Genomic DNA, 26,076 nt, shown 5'->3' on the forward strand with positions numbered 1-26,076 from the left:
CGGCAGCTAGAGCAGATACTGACTCTGTTTCAGCCATCTTGGAAAAGGGCGACGAGACCCACGGGGAATGTATCGGAACTTGAAAAAGAATCTTTTTTTTTCAAGACGCTGTCTTCCGTACTCTCGTTATTATGCATGCGGCTAAATTGATCACTGGTATAGAGAGTGATACAAGTCATCTTTCAATGGCCCCACTCAAAAATGGCGGCAGTATAAGAATCCCGGGGCATAGGTCAGTTGTAACCCGGAAGTACCCTTCTAAAGGAGGGGGTGGTAGGGCAATCCGGAAGTGGAGTAATGAAGAGGTGCCACTTGGCGGCCATGGCAGCTGTAGTATCGGTGGCTCCGGGTCAAGGCCCCGCGGAGTGGAGTAACATGGGCAGCACTGGGTATAGGGCAGAGACAGCTTTGTATCAGCTTCGCTACTGAACCCCTAAGGCCCATCGTTAGAAATCTGCAGGACTCCTTTCCTCATTCTAGACTCGGAAGAGAGTTTGCCGGGATTGGTGGGCTGGTCCCAGACCAGCCTAAGGATCACAGGCGGGGCGGCCCCGGGGAGATAGGGCCGCTGGAAGAACGAACGAGTTCGCTTGGGCTTTCGTGCTTTTCTGCTGCCGTCTGGAACGCTGTTCGTGGAGGAAGTAGGCCCATTGTGCTACCCTTATTCCGACGACTGAAGAAATCGCTCACTCTTATATTTCCCATTGACTTTTCTCATCTGTTAACCCACGGGAATCCAGTGACTGGTATCGGAAAATTTACGGGCAGGGGCCTAAAATTGCTGAAAGTTCTCTCTGGTGCTAGTATTAGCAAAAAGGGGCTGTTTCCAGGTACGTTCAAGAGAAAAGTGCCTCGTGAACACATCTGCCTGTGGGGAGGACCAAAGAACTGAAAGTCCACTTGTTATCTTTGAACAACCACACGCGTTTAAGAACCTAAGCACCCTTCGAAGCCTCGAGAATTTGTAGGCTGGTGGTGGGTGAATAAAGGAGGGCAGAATGGAGGATTTCATCTCCATTAGTCTGCTGTCTCTGGCTATGTTGGTGGGATGTTACGTGGCTGGAATCATTCCTTTGGCTGTTAATTTCTCGGAGGTAAGAAGTTCTCAATTTTCTGTTAGCTGTCAGGATGGCAGCTAGGAAGTAGTGACAGTTGTAAAGGGAAGCTGCTTCCCCAGTTAATATCAGAGTTAAAGGTCTTATTAAGGAAGACTATCTTTTCGAAAGATGCACAACATGTAATAATAGAAACAAACCTCTTCATCACTACAGTTCATAACGGGGGTGGGTGGATCCACTGAAGATTCTGGAATACTCTGAACTCGCTGAAATTGCATACCAAAATTTGGGACTCTGTGCATTTTACGGGAGAGAGGCACCATAATGTTCTTTTGATACCCAGAAGTTCCAAAGAATCAAGATTCTAGATTGCAATCAAAATATAAATGGAGAATGTTGTTTGTCCATATGAGTTGAAATCAATATAACTTCTCTTTTTGAGAAAATCAAGCAAAGCTTTTTGGGGAAAGGTATTTTTTTGGATACCTGTAATAAGAATGAAGTAAGAAAAACACTAAATTAGATTGTTCTTAAGTCACATTTCCTTTTAAAGAAGGAGACCATTGAATGGGTTTTTGAAGTTGTTTTCAAATGTTTGTTTAGAAATGAATTTTTTGTTAATATGGTTTGACATTTTGTTTAATTTATTTGATTCTTTATCATTACTTGAACAAACATTAACAGGGAAGAATGATGAAAGCATTTTTCAATGAAAGTGCAGATAGGTTCTTCAGGTTGTCATAAGGAGTTCACAACATGCATAGCGCTCAAAGATTGAGGGAGAAAAACTACTACATTCAGGATTTCTTGAGTATACCTTGGGGTTCAGCAGTAAGATAGTTTCACTGCCAGTCCTGAAAGTGCTTTCAAAGAAAAGGGGAGTGGAGAATGGCCTGAAGTATTGATATAAAGGAAAGGTATAGGTGAGGTGTGAGGTGGGCCTTGAGGAAACCTGAGGAAAGAGGAGGCATTTATTGCTGGTAAAGAAAATAACCTGTGGGTGAGAAAGAAGGCGGAACTAGGCATTATGAGTTTGAGAAATAAAGCCCACAGCCAGATAGAAGGGGGACTTGAATTGCTGCTGCTCCTTTTCCGTTTCCTTTTTTTATCCGTTCCTTTCAGCATCTAATGATAACATTGAGCTACAATGTTTTGAACATATACATTACTTAATTTCATTTAAAAAACCCAGTGAGGTGCAGATGAGGAGACTGACATTTAGATCATGTAACTTGGACGAGTTCATCAAGTGTGTTAGAGTCACAGCTGTTTGTTCAGTCTCAGTTTTTCTGACTCAGAGCAGTTCTTAGCCACTCTGTCCCTTGTGGCAGAGGTAGCAAACTGGTAGCCCCAAATCTAGCCTACAGACTTACTTTATTAGATTAGCAGAATGTTAATTTTATTATTATTGGTTTTTGTCTTTATTCCTCAAGGTAACAGTTGGCTAGAGCTGAGTAGTGGTAGATTGTCACGGTCCTTCTTGGCTGTGAAGCCTACTTCACTCATTTGGGCTACCTGCCTGCCCAGTCCTTTGTGAACCTGCTCTCTCTCCTCTGGCATAAATCATATTTTCTTATAACTACAGTAGAATTGAGTTGATATTATTAGAGCTGACACTTGTGAAGTTTAAGTTGGTTTGTATATTTAAAAACTTATTGAGATAACATTTATCAAGAATTATAATTAATTCAAATGAAGAACTGATAGAACTTTTTATTTCTATAAAATTCTTAGACCTTTTCCAGTTTCAGTATTTTCTCAAACTGTCTTGAGTGATTTTTGCAATATGCAGGTATACGCTATCTTCTTTTCTCACTGAAGGAAATGTGTACGTGGTGAGTGGTGTAATTAACTAGGCTATTAATAAGGATAATTAGTATGATATGTCACTTACGGCTTTCTAAATGGATGACCGAATGGTCTTTTTCCAGATGCAGGTCTTGAAATGCTATAAGTCATCATTCATAATATCTGTTCATTATTACAGCAGTAACTGCATTTTGAGCTGTTAGGACAAAAATAAAAGTTATGTGTAACTTAGTTAAAGACATTTTAGAATTCAACTGGTGATTTTTATCTCCTAGGAATTAGCATTTTTTTCCTAGACAAATTATACTATTATTATAGATCAATGTATTGCGAAACTAGTGAGATGATAAATGTGTAAAAAAAAAACTTCAGGGCTTCCCTGGTGGCGCAGTGGTTGAGAGTCCGCCTGCCGATGCAGGGGACACGGGTTCGTGCCGCGGTCCGGGAAGATCCCACATGCCACGGAGCGGCTGTGCCCGTGAGCCATGGCCGCTGAGCCTGCGCGTCCGCAGCCTGTGCTCCGCAACGGGAGAGGCCACAACAGTGAGAGGCCCGCGTACTGCAAAAATAAAATAAAATAAACTTCATCCATGGAGACTAGGAAGCACAGTTTATACCCTTAGAGAATAGCTCCCCTAACTCCTACATTGGCTAAACAACTTTTCTTTTTAAGGAAGTCTAGCTTTTCTTGGGGACTGGAGTTATTATAAATAAAAGGACCAATAAACCTAATTTATTTTGCGGTTCACTTTCATTTATATGAAAAGATTCGCTTTTTATTCATGTTCTTAATCTGTCTGCTCCTTTGTCATTCCAAACTTTTTTCTTCAGAATTTCTCATAGCAGGAATAAAAGATCAATAAAGCCATTAATTATGGCAGGATTAGTATTTAGAAATGAGTTGAAATCAAGTAGTCTGAAATTGCCGTAGCAGTGGTGTCTAGCTGCCATATCTGACCGTCAAGAGGTTTGTGTGGCATTGATTTTTTTGGTCACTTTCTCCACTGCCTTGCCCCCCAACCAACTTTCTTGATGCTTTTGTAACTTCCTTATGCCTAAATGACTTCTAAAACAAAGGAACAAAATCTCTGATTCTCAAATGCATTTATAAGTGGCTGATAATCACGATGCTTTCTTCTTCAGCATATGGGCAGGAGAAAAATTAAACTTGTAAAGGCAGCCAGAACATGCTTTACACAAATGAGGTTTTGTCGGATGAGAGAGTTGGACACACTAGTGTAGTACTATATTGTGTTTTAAGATTCAGTTGTTAATGAGTAGTTTTCTTTGATTCTAAATGAAAATGCTACATAAGTAGGTTGAGAGCCTGCAACTTAACATTACCTGGGATCAACCCAGCTTAGCAGGTGCTCTGATTGAGGAATGAAGTTCAGATATAAATGATGGCCAGAGTGAGATTTTATACTGATGGTCTGGGGATTGTCATTTACCTGAGCATGTCTCCTTTTTGTCACAGAGCTGGGAAAGCAAAGTATTTGCACCAGAGCTCTAGGGCAGCACTCCTCAAATTCTCTGGTGCATGCCAGTTCTTGTTTAACTTCCATTCCATTGCAGAGCAATATACTTGTGGAAATGAAATACTAAGAAAATGAAGTGGAAAAAAGGCATACAGGGCTTGCCTGGTGGCTCAGTGGTTAAGAATCTGCCTGCCAATGCAGGGGACACGGGTTCGAGCCCTGGTCCAGGAAGATCCCACACTCCCAGAGCAGCTAAGCCTGTGCGCCACTACTGAGCCTGCGTGCCACAACTACTAAAGTCCACACGCCTAGAGCCAGTGCTCCGTAGCAAGAGAAGCCACTGCAATGAGAAACCCACGCACCACAGCAAAGAGTAGCCCCTGCTCGCCACAACTAGAGAAAGCTCACGCACAGCAACGAAGACCTAACACAGCCAAAAATAATTTTAAAAAAAAGCATACAAAATACAAGCCCAAATGCAGTATTGTGAGATTTAACAGACATACAATTACTCCTATAACTGTAAATATCATATTGCTATAAAACTTTTTGAAGACTTTCTCTCATTTCGTACTTTTCTTGTTACAGGCCAGTTTGGATTATAATGCCACATTTTTCATGTGTTGAAGCAGTATAGATCCATAGATATGCAGATGAAAGTAGTGCTATTCTTACTTCAATAAAGTTTTTAAGGTAATTAGTAATGCACTGATTTCAAAAGGAACTGTCTGAGATGGGTAGTGTAGGTCAAAATCAGTGTCTGCTTGAGCAAGCTGTTTAACATCCAACTCTTCTCTTAAATGACTTTATAGGATTGTTGTGAGGATGTAAGGAAATAACATAAGCACAGGACTTAACACTGTATCTAGAACATAATAAGAACTTTAAAAAACACTGAGGATTATTCTCAGTACCAATTGTAAAAACTTTTTTAAGATTTTCATTTTTATAACTTTGTTCTAAATTATAATTTTTAAACCTTTTATTTTGGAGCAGACTTCTATTAAGGGGTAAACTCCCCCCCACCCCCAAATCATGAAACTTCTCAGCAATTTGGAATCCAAAAAGTCTTGTTTAGGGGTTGGCATTCCTGTTCACCATGAATGTTTCATTTGGAGAGGCCAGGGCTTTTCCTTTGGTCTCCCTGCTTTATAGTATTTTTCTTAGTAGTTAACTTTCTCTTCTTCATTATACTTATTCTCATTTTAAGCTTTGTTTTGTTTTTCGTGTGTTAAAGTTTTTATTTTGTGTCTAATGATAATAACTGACTCATTCATAATAAATCTCTTTGGCTCTTGAGTTACCACCAAATCAAAGGTTTGTGTCTAAAGAACGAATTTGTTCAGTATGTTTTTTCTCTGACAATTGATTATTTTTAAAATAGATTTGACAAAGTTTCATTTTTAAGGACTTTTGCATTTTCAGGTGTATTAACCTTTTATTCTTTTATGGTAATACAATAGATTTTACAGTTGTTTGGAATTTCATTTCTAAATTTTAGACTTTGAAACTTTGAATTCTCTGTAGTTTATCCACATCTGGAAAGCAATCAGTAACCTTGTCTTCCCTCAGATTATTGTCTTATATTGTTATTGTCTCATAAGTATCTTTGCTTGATAAAGCTAAGTTTGAATCAAAGTCTAGATGCAATCTGATTCAATATTATTTTCCTGAAAAAGCTATATGGATAAACATCATTGACATTTATCTGCATAATAATATTAATAATAGTTAATGCGTATTGAGCTCCCTCTATGTACCAGGCAATGATGTGCATTATCTTGTTTAATCCTCAGGATGAGACTATGAGATAGATACTCAGGCTTGAAGACATCACATACCTGGTAGAGGTGGGATTTGAACTAAGTCAGTTTGATTACCAGTCCAAAGCACTTGACCATTAGATGATATTTTCTTTCCTAATAAACATTGTAAAGAAGGAATGAAAATATTATGGATTTAAATCAGCACCTTTAGCTCCCCCAACTAGGAATATCTTGCATCACTAACATTTTACCTTCCAGAGTGTATCTCATGCCTTGTGCTTACTCAGTGTAGCAGAATTAAAACTACTGAGGTAAACAATCTCTGAATACCATTGAAACCTAAAAGAAAGATTGAATATGTCTTAGATGCCCTTTAAATTAGCACCTGCCAAATTGGAATCTGAAGCAGTTCTCATTTCAAACTATTCAAGATTAACTTCACACTCGATATCTCGATATCTTCATAGTTTAGTCATTCTAAATTGTGCTCTTCAAGAATTGACATCCTTTTTGAGGGAAGAAGACCTGAACTGGATTCAGAATGCTTCTGTATGACAGTCTTAACCTCTCCTCTCATTGAAGAATTTAGATGTGAGACTTTGTTGAATGACAGTGAAGTTTAAGAGCCTCTGTAGCTCAGTTTGGAATTCCAAGTAATAAGTAGTAATGCTAACCATGAGTACAGGTATTTCTTAAAACTTATGATGGAATTATAAAAATCTCAATTCTCCTTTAATACTAATATTCAATGTCTAACTTCATTGCAATAGAAGCAGGTATTAGTTGGTCTGCAAATTCCTCTGCCCTGATTATATGGATTTTTAAGGGATAGGGTCTTGGGGTTAACTACTAGATAATTACATTAAACAGTCGATTGTGAACCCTGTATTTATCTGGAGGTCAATTTTCTATTAACCAAAAAATTATACCCTAGCTTCTGCACCTTGTTGTATATGTTCCTTTCATTAATTCTTTATGCATTTGACAAAGGCAAGTTGGGGAAAGAAGACGTGCTAAAAGCAAAAGATGAAACAATGAAATAGGTTTTATAGAGAAGCAGTTTAGCATGGTGCTTAAGAGTATAGATTCTGGAGCTAGACTGTGTAGGTTCAGATCATGGCTCTGCCATTTGCTGGCTTTGTGAGCCGGGACAAATTACTTGAACTTTCGCTGCCTCTGTTGTACAAAGTGGGGATAATAGAAGTATCTACCTTATAGGATTATTGTGAGGATTAAATGAGTTAATATATGTAAGGTGATTATAATTGAACGTGCCTGGCTTAGTAAGTACTTAGTGAATATTATTATTAATAGAGGTGAAGGAAAAGAATATTGATAGCACCTCTGTTATGCAGAACTTGTCCATCCAGAAGCCTCAGCAATCTAAAGGACTAGAAAAGTCTCTGATTAGCTAAATAGCCTTAAGAGCAAGCACTTTACTTGCTGTCTACTGTTCTTGGCTCTCACTTGGCTCCTGTGTAACTTTTTGTGTAATTTTAGTAAGCTGGTGTGCCAGTTATCAATTTATTGCCTCTCAGCTCCAAATTCACTCTTCATTAGCTACGCTGCAAAAATGGATGTGGGCCCTTTAAATATTTTTCCTTTGCCAGCTGGCACAATGTTAAGCTTTGTCAGTAGAGGATACTGGAGAGAAGTTGTAAGGAGAAGGGGTTTTCCCTCTTGGTTCTGGCATGCTTGCTCAGCAGGCCTCCTAGGTGACTTGATTCCTGTAGCACAGCCAGCCTCACCAGTGTCCAGCTTCTGCACTGCAGGTGGCTTTCAAAGCCCCAGACTCCTGCTGAACACACAGCTTCTCCAGCACCCAGCAGTCAGGAGTTCCCACTGGCAACCCCGTCTTGGGTGGTTTTATAGGAGAGTCTCTCTGGTGAGACACTTTCCCATGAACAGTTTTCCCAACACCCTAGAGTACAGATTTCCAGTGAGTTAACACCAGTGTGGCACCACAGAAACTTCTCTGCTTGTGATATTGTGATTTATAATAAGAAGTATGTATTTGCTTTTCCTGGCACAGAGTTCCTAAAACCCTTGGAATTTCCTAAATGATAAGAGCCATAAAGGTGTCTTATTATGTGAATGAGGTGACTTTTGGAAAGCCACTAGGTAACCTAAGGATGGGGGCTTGTCACCTGGAGAACCAACCACATGATTCCAAGGGTTGGAACTTAACAGTCCCACCAGGGAGGGGAAAGGGGATGGAGGTTGAATGAATCGTCAGTGGCCAGTGATATAATCAATCATGCCTATGTAATGAAGCCTCCATAAAACCCCAAAGGATAGGGTTTGGAGATCTGGTTCGGTGAACACATGGAGGTGCTAGGAGAGTTGCATGCCCAGAGAGCATGGAAGCTCCGTGACCTTTCCCCATACCTTGCTTATGAATCTCTTATATCTGGCTGTTCTTGAGTTATATTCTTTTATAATAAACAGGTAATCTAGTAGGTAAAATGTTTTTCTGAGTTCTGTGAGCTACTCTAGCCAATTAATTGAACCCAAGGAACCTCTGACCTATAGCTAGTTGGTCAGAAGCACTGATAACAACCTGGACTTGGAACTGGCATCTGAAATGGCAGGGGGCCAGTCTTGTAGGACCTGATGCTATTTCCGGATAGTGTTAGAATTGAACTGAATTGTGGGACACCCTACTGGTGTCCAAGCATTGCTTGGTCTAGGGAAACCCCACCACCACACATATACCTTGGAATTGGTCCCAGAACTTTTACTGCTGTTCATTGAGCCCCAGCCATGCCCTCTCCAGCAGAGTTTGGATCTCAACCCCTATGAGACCTCTTCTTTGAGCAAATCTTATTTTGGTCCTGGGTAGTCACTGCTCCTTTTAGCTGCAGTTCTTATGTTCTTCAGAGTTCTTTCTTACTGGTTAATTTCTCATTATTCCAGTTCCCCCCCTTTTTTTTTTTTTTTTTGCGGTACACGGGCCTCTCACTGTTGTGGCCTCTACTGTTGCGGAGCACAGGCTCCGGGCGCGCAGGCTCAGTGGCCATGGCTCACGGGCCTAGCCGCTCTGCGGCATGTGGGATCTTCCCAGAGCGGGGCTCGAACCCGTGTCCCCTGCATCGGCAGGTGGACTCTCAACCACTGCGCCACCAGGGAAGCCCTCCAGTCCCCTTTTATAGTTACTCGTTGTATTAAATTTTTCTGGTTCAGATTACTTTATGACTTCCATTTCTTGATTGAACCCTGACTAATACAGCTAGGTAACGGGTCATAAAATCATATAAGTATTGAGGCTGAACAGTGAATCAGGCCTGGAGGAAGATAAAATGGTTCAAGTGTCATGATGTGTGGCAGCTAACCTCCACTGTCAGTGCCTGGGAGTCTAAGGGAGTCGTGAGAACCGTGGTCAACTGTGGCACAGAAGAGCATGTGCCATTTGATGACACCAGCCCTGCTGTTGTCAAATCTTCCTACTTTTCAGAAGTTGGAAATCTGGATTCTTATATGAACCTTCTAAATTTTATACTTTGGCTACTAATTCAAATATTATTGCGTCGCTGTGTGGGTCAAAAAACCTGTGTTTTGGACTTCCCTGGTGGCGCAGTGGTTAAGAATCCGCCTGCCAATGCAGGAGACATGGGTTCAAACCCTGGTCCCGGAAGATCCCACGTGCCACGGAGCAACTAAGCCCGTGTGCCACAACTACTGAGCCTGTGCTCTATGGCGCACGTGCCGCAACTACTGAGCCCATTGCTGCAACTACTGAAGCCCGTGTGCCTAGAGGCCGTGCTCTGCAACAAGAGAAGCCACCGCAATGAGAAGCCTGCGCACTGCAATGAAGAGTAGCCCCCCGCTCGCTGCAACTAGAGAAAGCCCGCATGCAGTAACAAAAACCCAACACAGCCAAAAACGAAACGAAACAAAACCAAAAAAACCCCTATGTTTTGAACTGCCAGTCTCAATCCTCTGGGCTGGACTGTCTGATTTCTAAGCTCTCTGTAAAGTAGAAAGAGCAAACTAGAAGGGGTGGGGCAACAAGTAGAGGAAATAAGTCACAGCACGACAACAAGGGGGGAGACTGAAAAACATTTCAAATTACTACAAAACCTAAGTGTTTTGTAGTAATTTGAAGTGTTACTATGTGTTTAGAACCACTTGGTAAAGGGGAAAACATCTCTACTTGCATATTAAGGGCACTGTGCTCTCTAAGCCCACCACAGTATAATAATTAATAATAACAGTAGCTACAGTATCAACTCATGTGTCAAGTTCTGCACTGATTTTACAGTAACCTTGAAAGGGAAGAATTCTTACCCTGTTTATAGATGATGAAACTGAGCCTCAGGGTTTACTAAGTTCAAAGCCACTGTTTATATAGCCTCTAATTAAATGAACAAAAAAAATTTTTTTAAGCCTGGCTATATAATAGGGATTCTTTGTGGCAAATTTAAAAAATATGATAATGTGTAAAAAGAAAATAAAATCATCCATTATCCCACTGTCCAGTGAGAATCACCAGTAACATTTTTGTTTCTTTTCATTCTTTTTTTTTCTATTTGTTTGCATTTTTAATATGGTTGATTATGTGGTATATGTATAAATTTACATTTCCCCTTCTTTTACCTGGTAATTATAAACATTTTCCTTTATTATTAAAATCATGTTCTATGCACTTTTTTGGGGTGGGGGGCATGCTGCGCGGCTTGTGGGATCCAGGGATTGAACCTGGGCCCTTGGCAGTGAAAGTGCCAAGTCCTAACCACTGGACCACCAGGGAATTCCCTATAGGCACTTTTTTTTTTTTTTGGCTGTATTGGGTCTTCATTGCTGCGTGCAGGCTTTCTCTAGTTGCCGCAAGTGGGGGCTACTCTTAGTTGCGGTGCGCAGGCTTCTCATTGCGGTGGCTTCTCTGTTGTGGAACGCAGGATCTAGGCGCGGCAGGCTTCAGTAGTTGTGGCACGTGGGCTCAGTAGTTGTGGCTCGCGGGCTGTAGAGCACAGGCTCCATAGTTGTGGCGCATGGGCTTCGTTGCTCCACGGCATGTGGGATCTTCCCGGACCAGGGCTCGAACCTGTGTCCCCTGCCTTGGCAGGCAGATTCTTAACCACTACGCCACCAGTGAAGTCCCCTATAGGCACTTTTTAATGTCTTCATTACGTTCAGTTATTTTACATGCAGAAATTCTTATTATGCATTTAATTTGTTTTCAAGTTTCTGCTATGATAATAGTGTTGAATGAATATTTTTGTGTCTAAAGCTATGGCCATATTTCAGATTATTTCCTCAGGGGTAGAATGACAGGATTAAAGAGCATAAACATCTTCAAGAAGGTTCTCAATCTATATTACCAGTTTTTTTAAATGCATTTTTTTTCAACAAATGCAAATGACACTGTGTTCTCACAAACACTGAGTACTATCATTTTTAATTTTTAAAACTTTGCTAATTCGATAGAGAAAATGTAGTTTATTATTTTAATTTTCTCAGTTCAGTCAAACTTCTTATGTATTAATAATATAATATTTCATTGCCAGTGTTTTCCCAGGTCTTTCCCATGCATCAATGGGTTTTTGTTTGTTTTTGTAGTCACATCTAACAATCTTACGGGATTTCCTTTTATTTTTAGAAAGGACTCATACAAAAAGACAAGTTAGTCTTGTTTTCCAAGATTGAAGGAAGTGGCATCAATAAAGTATTGCTTGTTCTTACCTCTATGTCAAGTGAATTAGGAAAGGGGAAGCCTATATGCCACTGGCATAATGGCAACTGTGGTAGCATTGTTCACTTGAACTTCTGTCCAAGTATCTGGGTTTTGTTTTGTGATTCTTGTGGAGGAGGGGCTTAGAAGCATTTACTGCATGCTACTGATGAGGCTGAAGATAAATAATAATGACAACTACTCTGTGCTAAATGTGCTAACATCATACTCCTACATGATGGTGGTAGTAGTGGCAGCCCTGAAGGATATTGAACTTGCTCAGTATCACAGAGCCACTACTTAGAGGCAGGAAGCTTTTTGGCATCTTGCCTCAGTTGTAAGGACTTGAAGAATCGTGTTCATATTTGAGTTTTCTTCGTTATCTGTTACTGACACTTAGCAGCAGATAATGTAGTAGTTAAATTGACATTAGGAAGTATCTCCTTGAAGCAGGCTTATTTGTAAGAATATGGAGAAAGAAAGCCTTTGTTGCTTGAACAAGAGTTACTTTGTGCCCTATGATATTTCATCTCTTCAGTGCCTGGAGCTTTGAAGGAATCAGTCTCATAACATGAGATGCATCTTTGATTTTTTAGGAAACTATAGTTGCTGCTTTCAGAACTAACATGAACATGGTATAAGGGAGATTGAAATAAACAATCTTCGTTATTAAAAGCTTTTAAAATTATCAGCATGCGTTTAGTTGAACCAAATAATTTATTGACTATTTCTATGAGCAAGGAAAGAAAAACCGTTTAACTACCTTGGTGTCTGCCAAGAAAACTAAACTGACTTCAAAGCTTTGCACTGCACTGATAGCTAATGGCATTGAATACAAACTGTTGTTTTAATTAATACTTTTGGTCAATCGTTTGGCTTAGTCAGGCTACAGATGTGAAATTGTAAAATGAGATATCATAAAATGAATGACATTGCACAGTTCATGCCTCTCTTGAGCAAATATTTCATTTCTCCACCAGAAACTATTGCTTTGGGAACTCTTTTCATCTTGGACCAACACTTGGAATTTGTAGTTCTTCATTTAAATACACCCTTTTAGTGATTTACCATAAGCAAAGGAGGGAACCATAAGCAAAATGTCAGCATTTTAACTTTGACATGTACATAGTTTTGAGATTAAATAACAAGTTGTGAAGTTGTGTGAAAGAATACAGCTGTACAAATAACATGGAGCCACATCTCAAGAGCTTGAAATAAGTAAGATTGAGTCTAAAATGATTTAGGTAGTTAACAAAATTTTTTAAAGAAAAATTGAAACTATACCCCTTGACAATTATGCCTATTTTTTGACTATTGATTTTTTTCATCACAAGTGTTGCCTCTATAATTAGGTTGCTGTAAGAAAGTTAGTACACATTTATCAAGCTGATGAAAGTTATGTAGAATAAATAATCTTTATATCGCTTTGCTGAAGATTGAAACAGTGACTGAACAGTGATTGAAACAGTGCTGAAGATTGAAACAAGGTTTTGAGCTCCTTGGAAATAAAACAGTTGTCATTTAAGGTATTTGCATGAATGAGACAGATGACAGCATTGCCTCACATTTACTATGATGGAATTCTATTATGGTTCTTCATTATATGTACTTTAATATCCCTTGAGCCAAAGGATAAATTCTGAATCAAATAACCACTGAAAATTCTAGATATGGTTATGCTTTTAAGGGACTTTTTCCCTTAAAAGGCCTATTTCCTAGCACAAGTATTCTAAAGAGGTTCCAGTGCATTCATATATTTGTTGATATTAAAGGCCAGTGGAGTGGCAGATACCAAGTCCCCAGTGCCTTGCATGATGCTGGGCATTTCATTCATTCTCTTAGTATATGTTTAGGGGAGAATCTGTTATGTGCCAGATACTGTTCTATAAACTGAGTATTCAGCAGGAAATTAAAAACAAAAGTTTCTGCCTTGGGCTTCCCTGGTGGCGCGGTGGTTGAGAGTCCGCCTGCCGATGCAGGGGACACGGGTTCATGCCCCGGTCCGGGAAGATCCCACATGCCGCGGAGCGGCTGCGCCCATGAGCCATGGCCACTGAGCCTGCGCGTCCGGAGCCTGTTGCTCCGCAACGGGAGAGGCCACAACAGTGAGAGGCCCGCGTACCGCAAAAAAAAAAAAAAAAAGTTTCTGCCTTCATAGAACTTAAAGTTTTGGGGTAAGGAGTTCCAGGAACAAACATAAGTTTGTTCAATTTAGTTAACTTAGTTAAACATAGGAAGTTTAACTTCATTTGGTAAATTAAATGTGCTTTAATTTCAAAATAGACTGAAAACATAATACAGTAATTTTAGCTCACACTGCCTTTCCTCAGAGGAAATATTACAAAGCTAGATGATTTACTCAAGTTTACCTCAATGATCTCTTTTTTACAGATTCTCAAATTCTTTTTTTTCTGACTTTTTTTTATGGTATTGTAATACAGATCTCATGCTTACACCGTTGTAGGCCAGGGTTTTCCAGGCTTTTGGATTTCACAGGTCAGTAATATATTTGAAATTCAGGAGAATTGGTAAAGGATTGCCTGCTTTAATTTTGCAAGTAAGGACACTAAAAAACAAAAACTATTGTCACCATCATTTCTTAAAAGAAAGGACATTTTAACATAAAAGAGTATGTAGGACATAATCTTAGAATAAAGAATAGTCCTCTACATTGAAGAAATAAAATGTTATGAAAAGCTCATTACATTGTCCTTATTTCTCATTTTGCCACAGACCTTTAGAAAATGTCAACAGAGAACAATTATAACTAATTGTAATTTTGGTTTTCCTCTCGATGTTGCTAAGGGATTTTTCTGACACACTATTTAAAGAGGTTGTGTGATTGGATTTTGTCTTTTTTTTTAGAGGTAAATTTTATGTAATGGGTTTATGTCTCGTGCCATATGAAGGACATTGTCTTGGAATGCACAGGGCAGCAGAGTATGATGTCAAATCTAATCATGCCTCTACACTAACTAGCCTAGCTGTGTGATCTTGGGCAAATCATCCCTCATTTTTGGCTTTTGATTCTCCATCTTCATAGAGCGAGGATCATTTCTTAAATTTCTTCCAGTTCTTAAACTTGGATTCCATGTTGATAACTTTGGTAGCTAGTATCACACTTTCAAAAGTATGTGTCTAAAGATTAATAAAAATTTTTACTGTCTTTCTAAAAATTTGGACCAGGCTCCCGTTCACATTCCTTCAGCTGAGAGCATTTAATTGTTCATACATGATTAACAAAGAAGTGTAATTTCATGACTATGTACTTTAAAGATTTACCATAATTTTTTTGTAATGATATTAGCTGCACATGGAGATTTGACTGTTTTCTAGCTTGGGCCTTTGGGAAATTCTTATAAAATCTGTTGTGATAGATAATGTTCAGAAATCTGGTCCATGTAAATACGTGAATGCAATTATAAGTAATTTCATCTTAGAAACAATGTCTAAAAATATTAGATTATTTTAAATTACTTAAAATTTAAAAGACAGCATTTTAGGAGAATTATTTTTTACTTTCTTTACAGATTTGAAGCTTTTGTGTTTTTTGTAGTGTCCATAGTTATCCTGGATGGCATGTATCCCTCAGTTTTCTTAAATGGTACTATTTCAGCACCTTAATTTTGTGGTATGCAAGCCTCAAAAGCCTTCTGCTCCTGCTTGTAAAACTTGTCTCAATCTAGTGCTTCATGTGACTCCAGTGTAGAATATAATGAAGCACCTGGTAAGTGCCTTGTGAGTTTGTGGATTGATCCACAATTGTAAGCACCGCTGGTTTCTGCATGCAGTTATTTACATAAAATTCTGGTGAATGATTTTTAAGGACTATCTGAATGACAAATTAGATTAAGAAAAAAAGAATTTTTTTTTCGGCCGCAGCACGTAACTTGCAGGATCTCAGTTCCCCAACCAGGGATTGAACCCAGGCCATGGCAGTGAAAGCCCAGAATCCTAACCACTAGGCCACCAGGGAATTCCCCAAGAAAACATTTTGAAAGTGGTTTTTGGTATTCTCCATAGACCTCTGACCTTGGTTTCGAAAAACTGCCATGAAGACGCCTTGTTAAAATTGAATAGTTCTGAAATGAATCCTTTCAGAGGTCCTGGCTGAGTAAATTACTCTCCAGATAATTTTATAGAGTAAAAGGTACAAATCTTAATACAGTTTGCTGAAATGTGACAAATGTTTATAAATGTAACTCACATCCCAATCAAGATTTAGAACACTTCCATCATCCTAAAAAAATAACCTGGTGCCATTTTCCAGTTAGTCTTTTCTGCCACTGTGTAACCCTCCTGCCAGAAGCAGCCGCTGTTCTGATTTCTGTTGCCATAGATAGTTTGGCCTGCTTTTAAACTTCATGTAAATGGACTCAGTACATGCTCTCTTTGTGTAAGGCCTTTCAAACATTGGGGTGATGTTTTTGAGATTCACGTTGCTGTATGAAGCAGTCATTTTTTCCTTTTTGTTACTGATTAGTATTCCATTGTGTAAGTGTACCACAGTTTGTTTATCCATTCTGCTATTGCTGTACATCTGATTCAGATTCTGGCTATTATGGATAAAGCTTCTATGAGCATTCTTATACAAATTTTGGTGGGGACATATGCTTTCATTTCTCTTGGTAAATACCCCAAAGTGGAATTGCTGGTTTAACCTTATAGGAGATGACCAGTTTTCCAAAGTGGTTGTACCATTTTATGCTCTCACCAACAATGTATGAGAGTTCCAGTTGCTCTATATCCTTGCCATCATTTAGTGTTCTCAGTCTTTTTAATTTTAGCCATTTTAGTGGGTGTGAAGAGGTATCTTACTGTAGTTTAAACTTGCACTTTCATGATGCTTAAATGATGTTGAGCACCTTTTCATGGGCTTTCTGGCCATTCATATATCTTTTGTGAAGTATCTGTTCAGTGTTTTACCCGTTTTTATTTTTTAACTTTAATTTTGTCTCTTATTGAGTTGTATTCATTCTTTATATTTCAAATACAAGTGCTTTGTCAGTGTCTTAGGTTGGGTTCCCCAGAAAACAGACTCTGAGAAGATTTGCATGCAGGAAGTTTATTGGGGAGTGCTCTTGGGAGTAACACCTGTGAAAGAATGAGCAGGATTAAGCAGATGGAGAAGTTGAACTGTCATTCAGTTGCCCCAGAGGCCTCAGATCAACCCACAGAAGGCTCTGAAGCTGGATGCCCCTTCTGAGATATTCTGAATTGAGACAAGGAGATGGGGCTTTGTACCTCCCTCCACATAGCACCAAGTGGGCTAGTCACTGGATGTGGACTGCCCTGGGAGAGGGACTATAACTTGAGGCTAGCCAGTTCCTTTGACCCAAGGGCAGTATCGCAGAGGGACTCAGCTGCAAGCCATCAGCAGGCAACAGCCCCAGCAGCTGGGGGAATAGGTGTCTCCAACCTGAAGGGGGCTGATGTGGGCAGCGTTACACAGATATATGTATTTCCATTACGGATGTAGGTACTGCGGGTATTCTCTTCCAGTATGCAGCTTGCCTAATTCATTTTCTTAATGGATCAGCAAACATTTAAAATTCTGATATTGAATTTTTTCTCTTAAAATGGTTTGTGTTTTTTGTGTCCCTGCTGAGAAATCTTTGCCAACCCCGTGATTGCCAAGATATTCTACATTTTCTTCTAACAGCTTTTGCGTTTTAGGTTTTATATTTAGGTGTATAACCCATCAAGAATTAACTTTTGTGTATGATGTGAGTGTCTTAGGTTGGGTTCCCCAGAAAACAGACTCTGAGAAGATTTGCATGCAGGAAGTTTATTGGGGAGTGCTCTTGGGAGTAACACCTGTAACTGGGTTATAGGTGTAACTTGGGTTACTGGTAACCCAAGTAATTCTTGAGGGCAATTAGCTCTTTCTCTTTTCGGTACATACATCCCTTTCCTCTCTTCTCATCTTCCCTTAATTTGCAAATCTGGGGTATCTTTCATTTCCATTTCCCAGAGTAGAGCATAGTCAAAATGCTGACAGGACAATTTTCTTTCCTAGTAATTTATTCATCAGTTTGCATTGTGGAGTTCTGAAACCGAGACCTTCAGATGAAATGGTATGCTCAGTCCAGTTCAGTTTTACCCTCATTTTTGTCCTTCCTTAGCAGTAAAACTTGACATTCATGATTTTTTTTAAACAAAGGTGACTTTTATGAATTGTTTAGAGAGAATGATGAAAAGACTAATTACCATGCCACCTTCTACACAGAATAGAGCTGTTTTTCCAACTTGTGTTCTCCATGCTCTGACAGTTTGTCTCAAATGAATGCTGTGATTAGCAGTACTTCAGTGAGTTTAGTAACTTGGAAAAGACAAAGACTCTTAGAATAGCTCAGTATTGAGCATTAAAATAGTAACGCCAGTTGTCTGGTGTCATTTTTCCAAAACGCTTTGGCCACTTTCTCCTATTGACTCCTCTATCTTCACAAGACATGTAGAAATATTATTTTACAGAAGAAAAGTTGAGGGACTTCCCCAGTGGCACAGTGGTTAGGAATCCACCTGTCAATGCAGAGGACACGGGTTCAAGCCCTGGTCCAGGGAGATCCCACATGCCACGGAGTAGCTAAGCCTGTGCACCACAACTACTAAGCCTGCGCTCTAGAGCCAGTGAGCCACAACTACTGAGCCCACGTGCCACAACTACTGAAGCCTGCACGCCTAGAGCCCGTGATCCCCAACAGGAGAAGCCACCGCAATGAGAAGCCCGCGCACCGCAACAAAGAGTAGTTCCTGCTCACTGCAACTAGAGAAAGCCTGCGCACAGCAATGAAGACCCAACGCAGCCGAAAAATTAATTGATTAATTAATTAATCAAAAAATAAGAAGAGTTGAGGTGCTAACTTGTTAACTAATTTGAACATGGAGTCAGTTCTGCCTCCCAAGCCAGTGCCCCAACCACTGGATGCATTCAGAACACTCTCAGTTTATAAGTAGTTAATGGCTGTCCTGAATGTATGAAGGGGTGACCTGGCCTAGGTGCTAAGGGGATTTCCCTCTTGCTATAGGGCAAGTATTAGCTGGTGCTGACACTGCAAATGTAGTTCCGCCATTTTCAATAGATACACAATAGGTATAGATCCCTTCTTTGTTCCCAAACAAGGAGTGGGTAATGTTTCAACCAGCCTTTCAGCTAAAAACCCATTTTCCTATAGAGGCAGTACTTGTACATATATATTCCCACAGCTTCACAGTTGCAAGTTCAGTAGTATATCAGAACTAATACAACCATTGTTATTTTTGCTAACCTCATAAAAGAAACTAAAACAGAAAAGTTAAGTACATGATATACTATTAAATTGTTAAAACTTTGTCCTAAGCAACATAAATGCCCTCTTGTGGGTTTTTTTATTTTTATTTTATTTTTGGCTGCGTTGGGTCTTCGTTGCTGTGCACGGGCTTTCTCTAGTTGTGGCGAGCAGGGAGTATTCTTCCTTGTGGTGTGCGGACTTCTCATTGCGTGTCTTCTCTTGTTGCGGAGCCCAGGCTCTAGGTGCACGGGTCTCAGTAGTTGTGGCTCACGGGCTTAGTTGCTCCATGGCATGTGGGATCTTCCCGGACCAGGGCTAAAACCTGTGTCCCCTGCATTGGCAGGCGGATTCCTAACCACTGCACCACCAGGGAAGTCCACCTTCCTGTAGTTTTAAAGATCATTTTTCATACCGCTAAGACTTCAGGAAGCCATATAGGGTACATCACTGCTTCAAGAAATTTTGAAACTTAATCTTTTATATCTTGTATGTCAGGATACTGTCTCTTAAAGAAACCTGAGTGAAAAGAAAATACTGGGATTAAGTGGATTAAAACCATAGATCATTTATGGCATTGATTGTGATGATGGTTTCACAGATGTATACTTATTTCCAAACACATAAAGTTGTATGCAGTAAATATCTATAGCTCTAGTATGTCAATCTTAGTCAAGTGTTTTTTAAAAAGCTATAGGACATGTAAGCATCAAACTGAATATGGGGACTTCACTGGTGGTGCAGTGGTTAACAATCCGCCTGCCAATGCAGGGGACACGGGTTCGATCCCTCGTCTGGGAAGATCCCACATGCCGCGGAGCAGCTAAGCCCATGCACCACAACTACTGAGCCTGTGCTCTAGAGCCCGCGAGCCACAACTACTGAGCCTGTGTGCCACAACTACTGAAGCCCGTGCGCCTAGAGCCCATGCTCTGCAACAAGAGAAGCCACTGCAGTGAGAAGCGTGCGCACCGCAACGAAGAGTAGCCCTCACTCGGTGCAAATAGAGAAAGCCCGTGTGCAGCAACGAAGACCCAACGCAGCCAAAAATAAATAAATTTAAACTGAATACGTTTTTTCATTGTATGAGTAATAGATGTTCATTGCAGATAAATTAAAAATGTGTTGTAGGGACTTTCCTGGTGGCACAGTGGTTAAGAATCTGCCTGCCAATGCAGGGGACATGGGTTCGATCCCTGGTCCGGGAAGATCCCACATGCCACGGAGCAACTAAGCCCATGTGCCACAACTACTGAGCCTGCGCTCTAGAGCCCGCGAGCCACAACTACTGAGCCCGCGTGCTGCAACTACTGAAGCCCACACGCCTAGAGCCCATGCTCTGCAACAAGAGAAGCCACCGCAATGAGAAGCCCGCACACTGCAACAAAGAGTAGCCCCCACTTGCTGCAACTAGAGAAAGCCTGCATGCAGCAACCAAGACCCAACACAGCAAAAAAATAATAATAATAATAAATAAATTTAAAAATAAAATTTTAAAAATGTGTTGTAAATTATATATCACACATTATGTTTATAATCTATAAAGTAAAAAATTTGTTAATATGTAATTTATACTTGTTCTACTTGTATGTATACCTTTTCAAAAGAATTACGAGATTATCAATGCATATTGTTGGCCACCAGCTTTTTCCTCATAACAGTACATCATGACTTTCTATATCCATGAATAGACCTGTATCATAATTTTTAATTACTGAGTCTTGTGCTACTGTGATGAAGTATTAAAGTTTATTAGCTAGTCTCCTTTCGTGGACATTTAGGTTATTTTCAGGTTTGCATTCTTAATATGTGCAGTGGTCATCTTTGCATAGTTCTTTCTTTCTTAGGATAAATTTCTAGAAGTGAAATCGCTGGATCAAAGAATTCACATTTTTGAGGCTTTAAATCTAAATTGCCAAATTGGGGTCCAGGTAGGTTGCAGCAATTCACGTTTCTTCCAGTGTTAGACAAGTATGCTCATTTCTCCCTATTGTGGGTAGTAGACAAGTTTTCCCACATCATTGCCAATCTGGTAAACTTAAAAATGGCATCTCCTTGTTTTAATTGGCATTATTATTCATGAAGCTGACGCTTTTTCATGTTCAGTGGCCATTGTAGATTTTGGCCTCACAGATAAGCAGCTCACAGTCTTCATTGCAGGTACTTCAGAAACTTTACCCCGTTCATTCATCAGTCTTTTCAACAGCTTATGTTTTCTTTCCAGGAGCGACTAAAGCTGGTGACTGTTTTGGGTGCTGGCCTTCTCTGTGGAACTGCCCTTGCTGTCATCGTGCCTGAAGGAGTACATGCACTTTATGAAGATTTTCTTGAGGGTGAGAAAGAGAGACAGGCCTTTGAGATACGTTATTGATGTGGAGGGCTGAAAGGAGAAGCTTAGTGGTATTTTTTTCTGAACACAGTTCAGGTTCGCCATAGAATATATGCCAAAACATCTTTTGACATCTTTGACAATAAACACATCAATAGCAGTTTGTGATTGAATGCCTCAATCCATGAATACCACTTAAGATTTATTTGCAATAATGCATGAATTCTGGGCTTTATAAGTATGACAGTCATTTTTTAATGTCCGTGCAAAAACTTCCAAGATCCTACATGATAATGATTGTATTTTTAGTGTTTTTTTTTTTTTTTTTTTTTTTTGCGGTACGCGGGCCTCTCACTGTTGTGGCTTCTCCCGTTGTGGAGCACAGGCTCCAGACGTGCAGGCTCAGTGGCCATGGCTCACGGGCCCAAGCCGCTCCGCGGTATGTGGGATCTTCCCGGACCGGGGCATGACCCCGTGTCCCCTGCATCGGCAGGCGGACTCTCAACCACTGCGCCACCAGGGAAGCCCCTTTTAGTGTTTTTTAATTGAAAAAAAATATAGATAAACACATTTGGATTAAAGGACCCTTTATAGTAAGCTTTGTAGTGAGGACCTCTGTAGTAAAGGATAACTAAAAAATTAAAGAGACCTTTCCTGACAAGCAGAGAACAGTATAGCTGTATAAGAGAAAATGCTGAGCAGTGTCAGCTTGGTTCACTCATCTGTTAAATGATTTGGTCCTTCACACCAGCTAGAAGGCATACTTGATTCAAATTTGTGATTCAGCAAAATCAGATTCCTACTTGTCATGAAACTTCACAGATACCTGTGAAGGACTGAAACCACAAATGTTAAATTGGTGAACTGAATCTTCAAATGCCAAGAGTCTGTTGGACTTTAAGAATAGTATAAAGAGGTAAACACCTTCCAAATTTCTTACTAGTTATAGTATAATAAGTAGTCTTTCAGGTCTCAGTAGAGGAGAAGAACTGTGTCTTTTATCCAGATTGATGATGCTCTTATGCCTAGGGTATGAATATGGGCATAATGGTAAAGTGTGAGGATTGTGGAGATTTTATTGCAAAATAGGACAGAAGCTGAGGATTGGTCAGCCTTAGGGGAAAAAAATAATAAATCAGGAGCCTTAGAGCAGTGGTTTTCACCCTTTTCTGATCATATATTCTATTGGGAAAAAAGATACACACGTGCTATTGTACTGATTTACTCTATACATTATAAAACACACTCCTTAAATAGAAAATTTTGGAATATGAGGTTTAAAGTCCTTTCATATTCTAGTGGATCATCTTGAATTTTTCTGCATGTGATCATTACTATCCTGATATCCTAGGAAACATTCAGACTATGATTAAATAGACAAAATTTGTTTTGCTCGTCTTTGTGCTAAGAATTGTGGGTGGCAGTTATTTCCTAAACTTGCCTGATAATAAAAGTTCCTTGAGGGAGGGGTGCATTTTAAAAATGTAGTTTCCTGGCCCCCAACCTAGACTACTGAATCAGAATTTCCAGGGAAGGGACCTGGGAATGTCTAATTTTAACAAGTTGTCAAATGATTCTTTTTTTTTTTTTTTTTTTTGCGGTACGCGGGCCTCTCACAGCTGTGGCCTCTCCCGTTGCGGAGCACAGGCTCCGGACGCGCAGGCTCAGCGGCTATGGCTCACGGGCCCAGCCACTCCGCGGCATGTGGGATCTTCCCGGACAGGGGCACGAACCCGTGTCCCCTGCATCGGCAGGCGGACTCTCAACCACTGCGCCACCAGGGAAGCCCCAAATGATTCTTAATAGACAAGTTTGGGAAACACTGGGGTAGAGGAAAGAACTGCTTCAGGTTTAGTTTTTGTTTGTTTGTTTTTCAATAACAGTTTATGACATAATTTACATACCATATTTCAGGTATAGTTTTAAAGTTAAATGTAGCTACTATGTGTTGGGTTGCTTTCCTTTATTTTAATAGTTTCCCTGGTTTTGTTCTAAAATAATTTTGTGGATTCATTTGAAAATGTATGTGCTGTATAAACCTGTTTTTTCAAAAATAAGCGTTCTGGTCTCTTTAACCTTTTCACCATAGATTATTCTCCTGCCCTAAGCCATCATTAAAAAATCTTTTAAGGGACTTCCCTGGCGGTCCAGTGTTTAAGACTCCGTGCTTTCACTGCAGGGCGTGTGGGTTCTATCCCTGGTCGGGGAACTAAGATCCCACAAGCCACCGAGCCTTGCCAAAAACAAGAAAAAAAAACTTTAAAAATTATTTTCCCTGGTGGCGCAGTGGTTGAGAGTCCTCCTGCTGATGCAGGGGACATGGGTTCGTGCCCCGGTCTGAGAAGATCCCACATGCCGCGGAGCGGCTGGGCCCATGAGCCGTGGCCACTGAGCCTGCACGTCCGGAGCCTGTGCTCCGCAACGGGAAGGGCCACAACAGTGAGAGGCCTGCGTACCAAAAAAAAAAAAAAAATGTATTTTCATTTATATATTTTACATTCACTCTTTTTGGCATGAATGACTGCATTTTGCCAAATGCATAAAGTCAAAACGCAGAACAGTCCCATCACCTTCATCCCCTTTTGTAGTCAAACCTTTCCCCCAACCCTGGGCAACCTCTGATCTCTTCACTCTCTCTATAGTTTTGCCTTTTCTGAATGTCATATACATGTAATCTTGTAGCCTTTGGGTCTGACTTCTTTCAGTTAGCATAATGAGGTTGAGAGTCATCATGTTGTTCTGTGCATCAGTGGTTTGTACCTTTTTATTTCTGAGTAGTATGCCATTGTTTAGATGAACCATTGTTTGGATGAACCATAGTTTGTTTATTCCTTCACCAGTTGAAAGACATGGGTTTTTTCCAGTGTTGGTGATTATCAGTAAAGTCACTATAAGCATTTGTGTACAGGTCTTTGTGCGAACATGAATTTTTATTTCTTTTGACAGGTGGAATTGCTGGGTTATATGGTAAGTGTGTGTTTACCTTCATAAGAAATTGCCAAACTTGTTTCCAAAGTGCCTGTACCATTTTGTGTTCCCCTCAGTAATGTGTGAGAGTTCCAGTTGATTCCCTTCCCAACACTTGATGTTGTCTATTTTGTTTTAGTTTTTTATTTTAGTCACTCTAATAGGTGGGTAGTGGAATCTCAATGTGGTTTTGATTTGCAATTTCCTAATAGCAAATGACGTTGAACATCTTTTCATTAGTCACTCTATTAGGTGGATAGTGGTATCTCAATGTGGTTTTAATTTGCAGTTTCCTAATGGCAAATGACGTTGAACATCTTTTCATGTGCTTGATTGCCATTGCTGTATCTTCTTTGATGGTATCCAATCATTTGTCCATATTTTAAATTGAGTTTTCTTATTATTGAATTTGGAGAGTTCTTCATGTATTCTGGATACAAGTCCTTTACTGAGATATGTGATTTGCGAATATTTTCTCCTAGTCTGTGGCTTCATTCTCTTAACAGTATCTTTCACAGAGTAGTTTTTAATTTTGATGAAGTGAATTTATCAGTTCTTTCTTTCATGAATTGTGCTTTTGGTGTCATATTTTAAAACCTTTTGCTAAACCCAAGTTCACAAAGATTTTCTCTTTTGTTTTCCTCTAGAAGTTTTATAATTTTAGGTTTTATACTTAGGTCTATGATCCATCTTGAGTTAATTTTGAACACAATGTAAAGGTTCATTTTTTTAAAAATAAATTTATTTATATTTTTTATTTTTGGCTGCATTGGGTCTTTGTTGCTGCACGCGGGCTTTCTCTAGTTGCGTGAGCAGGGGCTACTCTGTTGCGGTGCACGGGCTTCTCATTGCGGTGGCTTCTTTTATTGAGGAGCATGGGCTCTAGGTGCACGGGCTTCAGCAGTTGTGGCTCATGAACTCTAGAGCGCACAGGCTCAGTAGTTGTGGCACACAGGCTTAGTTGCTCTGCAGCATGTGGGATCTTCCTGGGCCAGGGCTCGAACCCGTGTCCCCTGCATTGGCAGGCAGATTCTTAACTACTGCACCACCAGGGAAGTCCTTCATTTTTTGCATATGGTTGGATGTCCAATAGTTCCAACACCGTTTGTTGAAAAGACTATCTCTATTGAATTGTCTTTGCACCTTTGTCAAAAATCAATTGACCATGTTTGTGTTGGTCTATTTCTGGATTCTCTGTTCTGTTCCATTGATCTATTTGTCTGTCCTTTGCCAATACTACATTTGTCTTCTTGATGACTATATCTTTATAGCAGATTTTGAAATTAGATTGTGAAGTCCTTCTAACTTTGTTCTTATTTTTCAAAATTGTTTTGGTTAAACTAGTTCCTTTGCCTTTCTATAAAAATTTAGAGTCAGCTTGTCAGTATCTACAAAAAAAATCATGCTGGGCTCCTGATTGATATCGAATTGAATCTATAGATTAATTTGGGGAGAGTTGACATTTTGAGAATATTGTGCCTTCCAATCCATGAACACAATATATCTCTCCATTTATTTAGGTCTTCTTTGATTTCTTTCATCAGTATTGTAGTTTTTAGCATACAGATCTGCAAATAGTTTGTTAGATTTATACCTAAATATTTCATATTGTTGTGCAATTGTAAATGTTACTTTAAAAATGTCAGTTTCCGATATTCTAGTATTTAGAAATTTGATAAGCTCCATGTAGCTTGAGCTGCTGTCAGGGCAAAGTGGCAGGAGAAAAGAGA

The 26,076-nt window shown here is 39.8% G+C and overlaps 1 protein-coding gene across 3 annotated transcripts in view; it reads left to right on the forward strand.

Annotated features, from left to right (window-relative positions):
* The first annotated feature begins 300 nt into the window (after positions 1 to 300).
* SLC39A9 (solute carrier family 39 member 9) overlaps positions 301 to 26,076 on the forward strand; it is a 48,941-nt gene continuing 23,165 nt past the window's right edge. The window contains exons 1-2 of one of the 3 annotated variants that reach the window (XM_030855350.2): positions 301 to 1,094; positions 21,275 to 21,383. In XM_030855350.2, the coding sequence (XP_030711210.1) occupies positions 999 to 1,094; positions 21,275 to 21,383 (205 nt within the window). In that variant the 5' untranslated portion in view covers positions 301 to 998. Of the gene's footprint in view, positions 1,095 to 21,274; positions 21,384 to 24,316; positions 24,347 to 26,076 lie in introns of those variants that run through there. The other 2 variants (XM_030855352.2, XM_060294946.1) reach the window with 2 other exon arrangements.

This window comes from Globicephala melas, chromosome 2, assembly GCF_963455315.2.
Source record: "Globicephala melas chromosome 2, mGloMel1.2, whole genome shotgun sequence".
NCBI lineage: Eukaryota > Metazoa > Chordata > Mammalia > Artiodactyla > Delphinidae > Globicephala > Globicephala melas.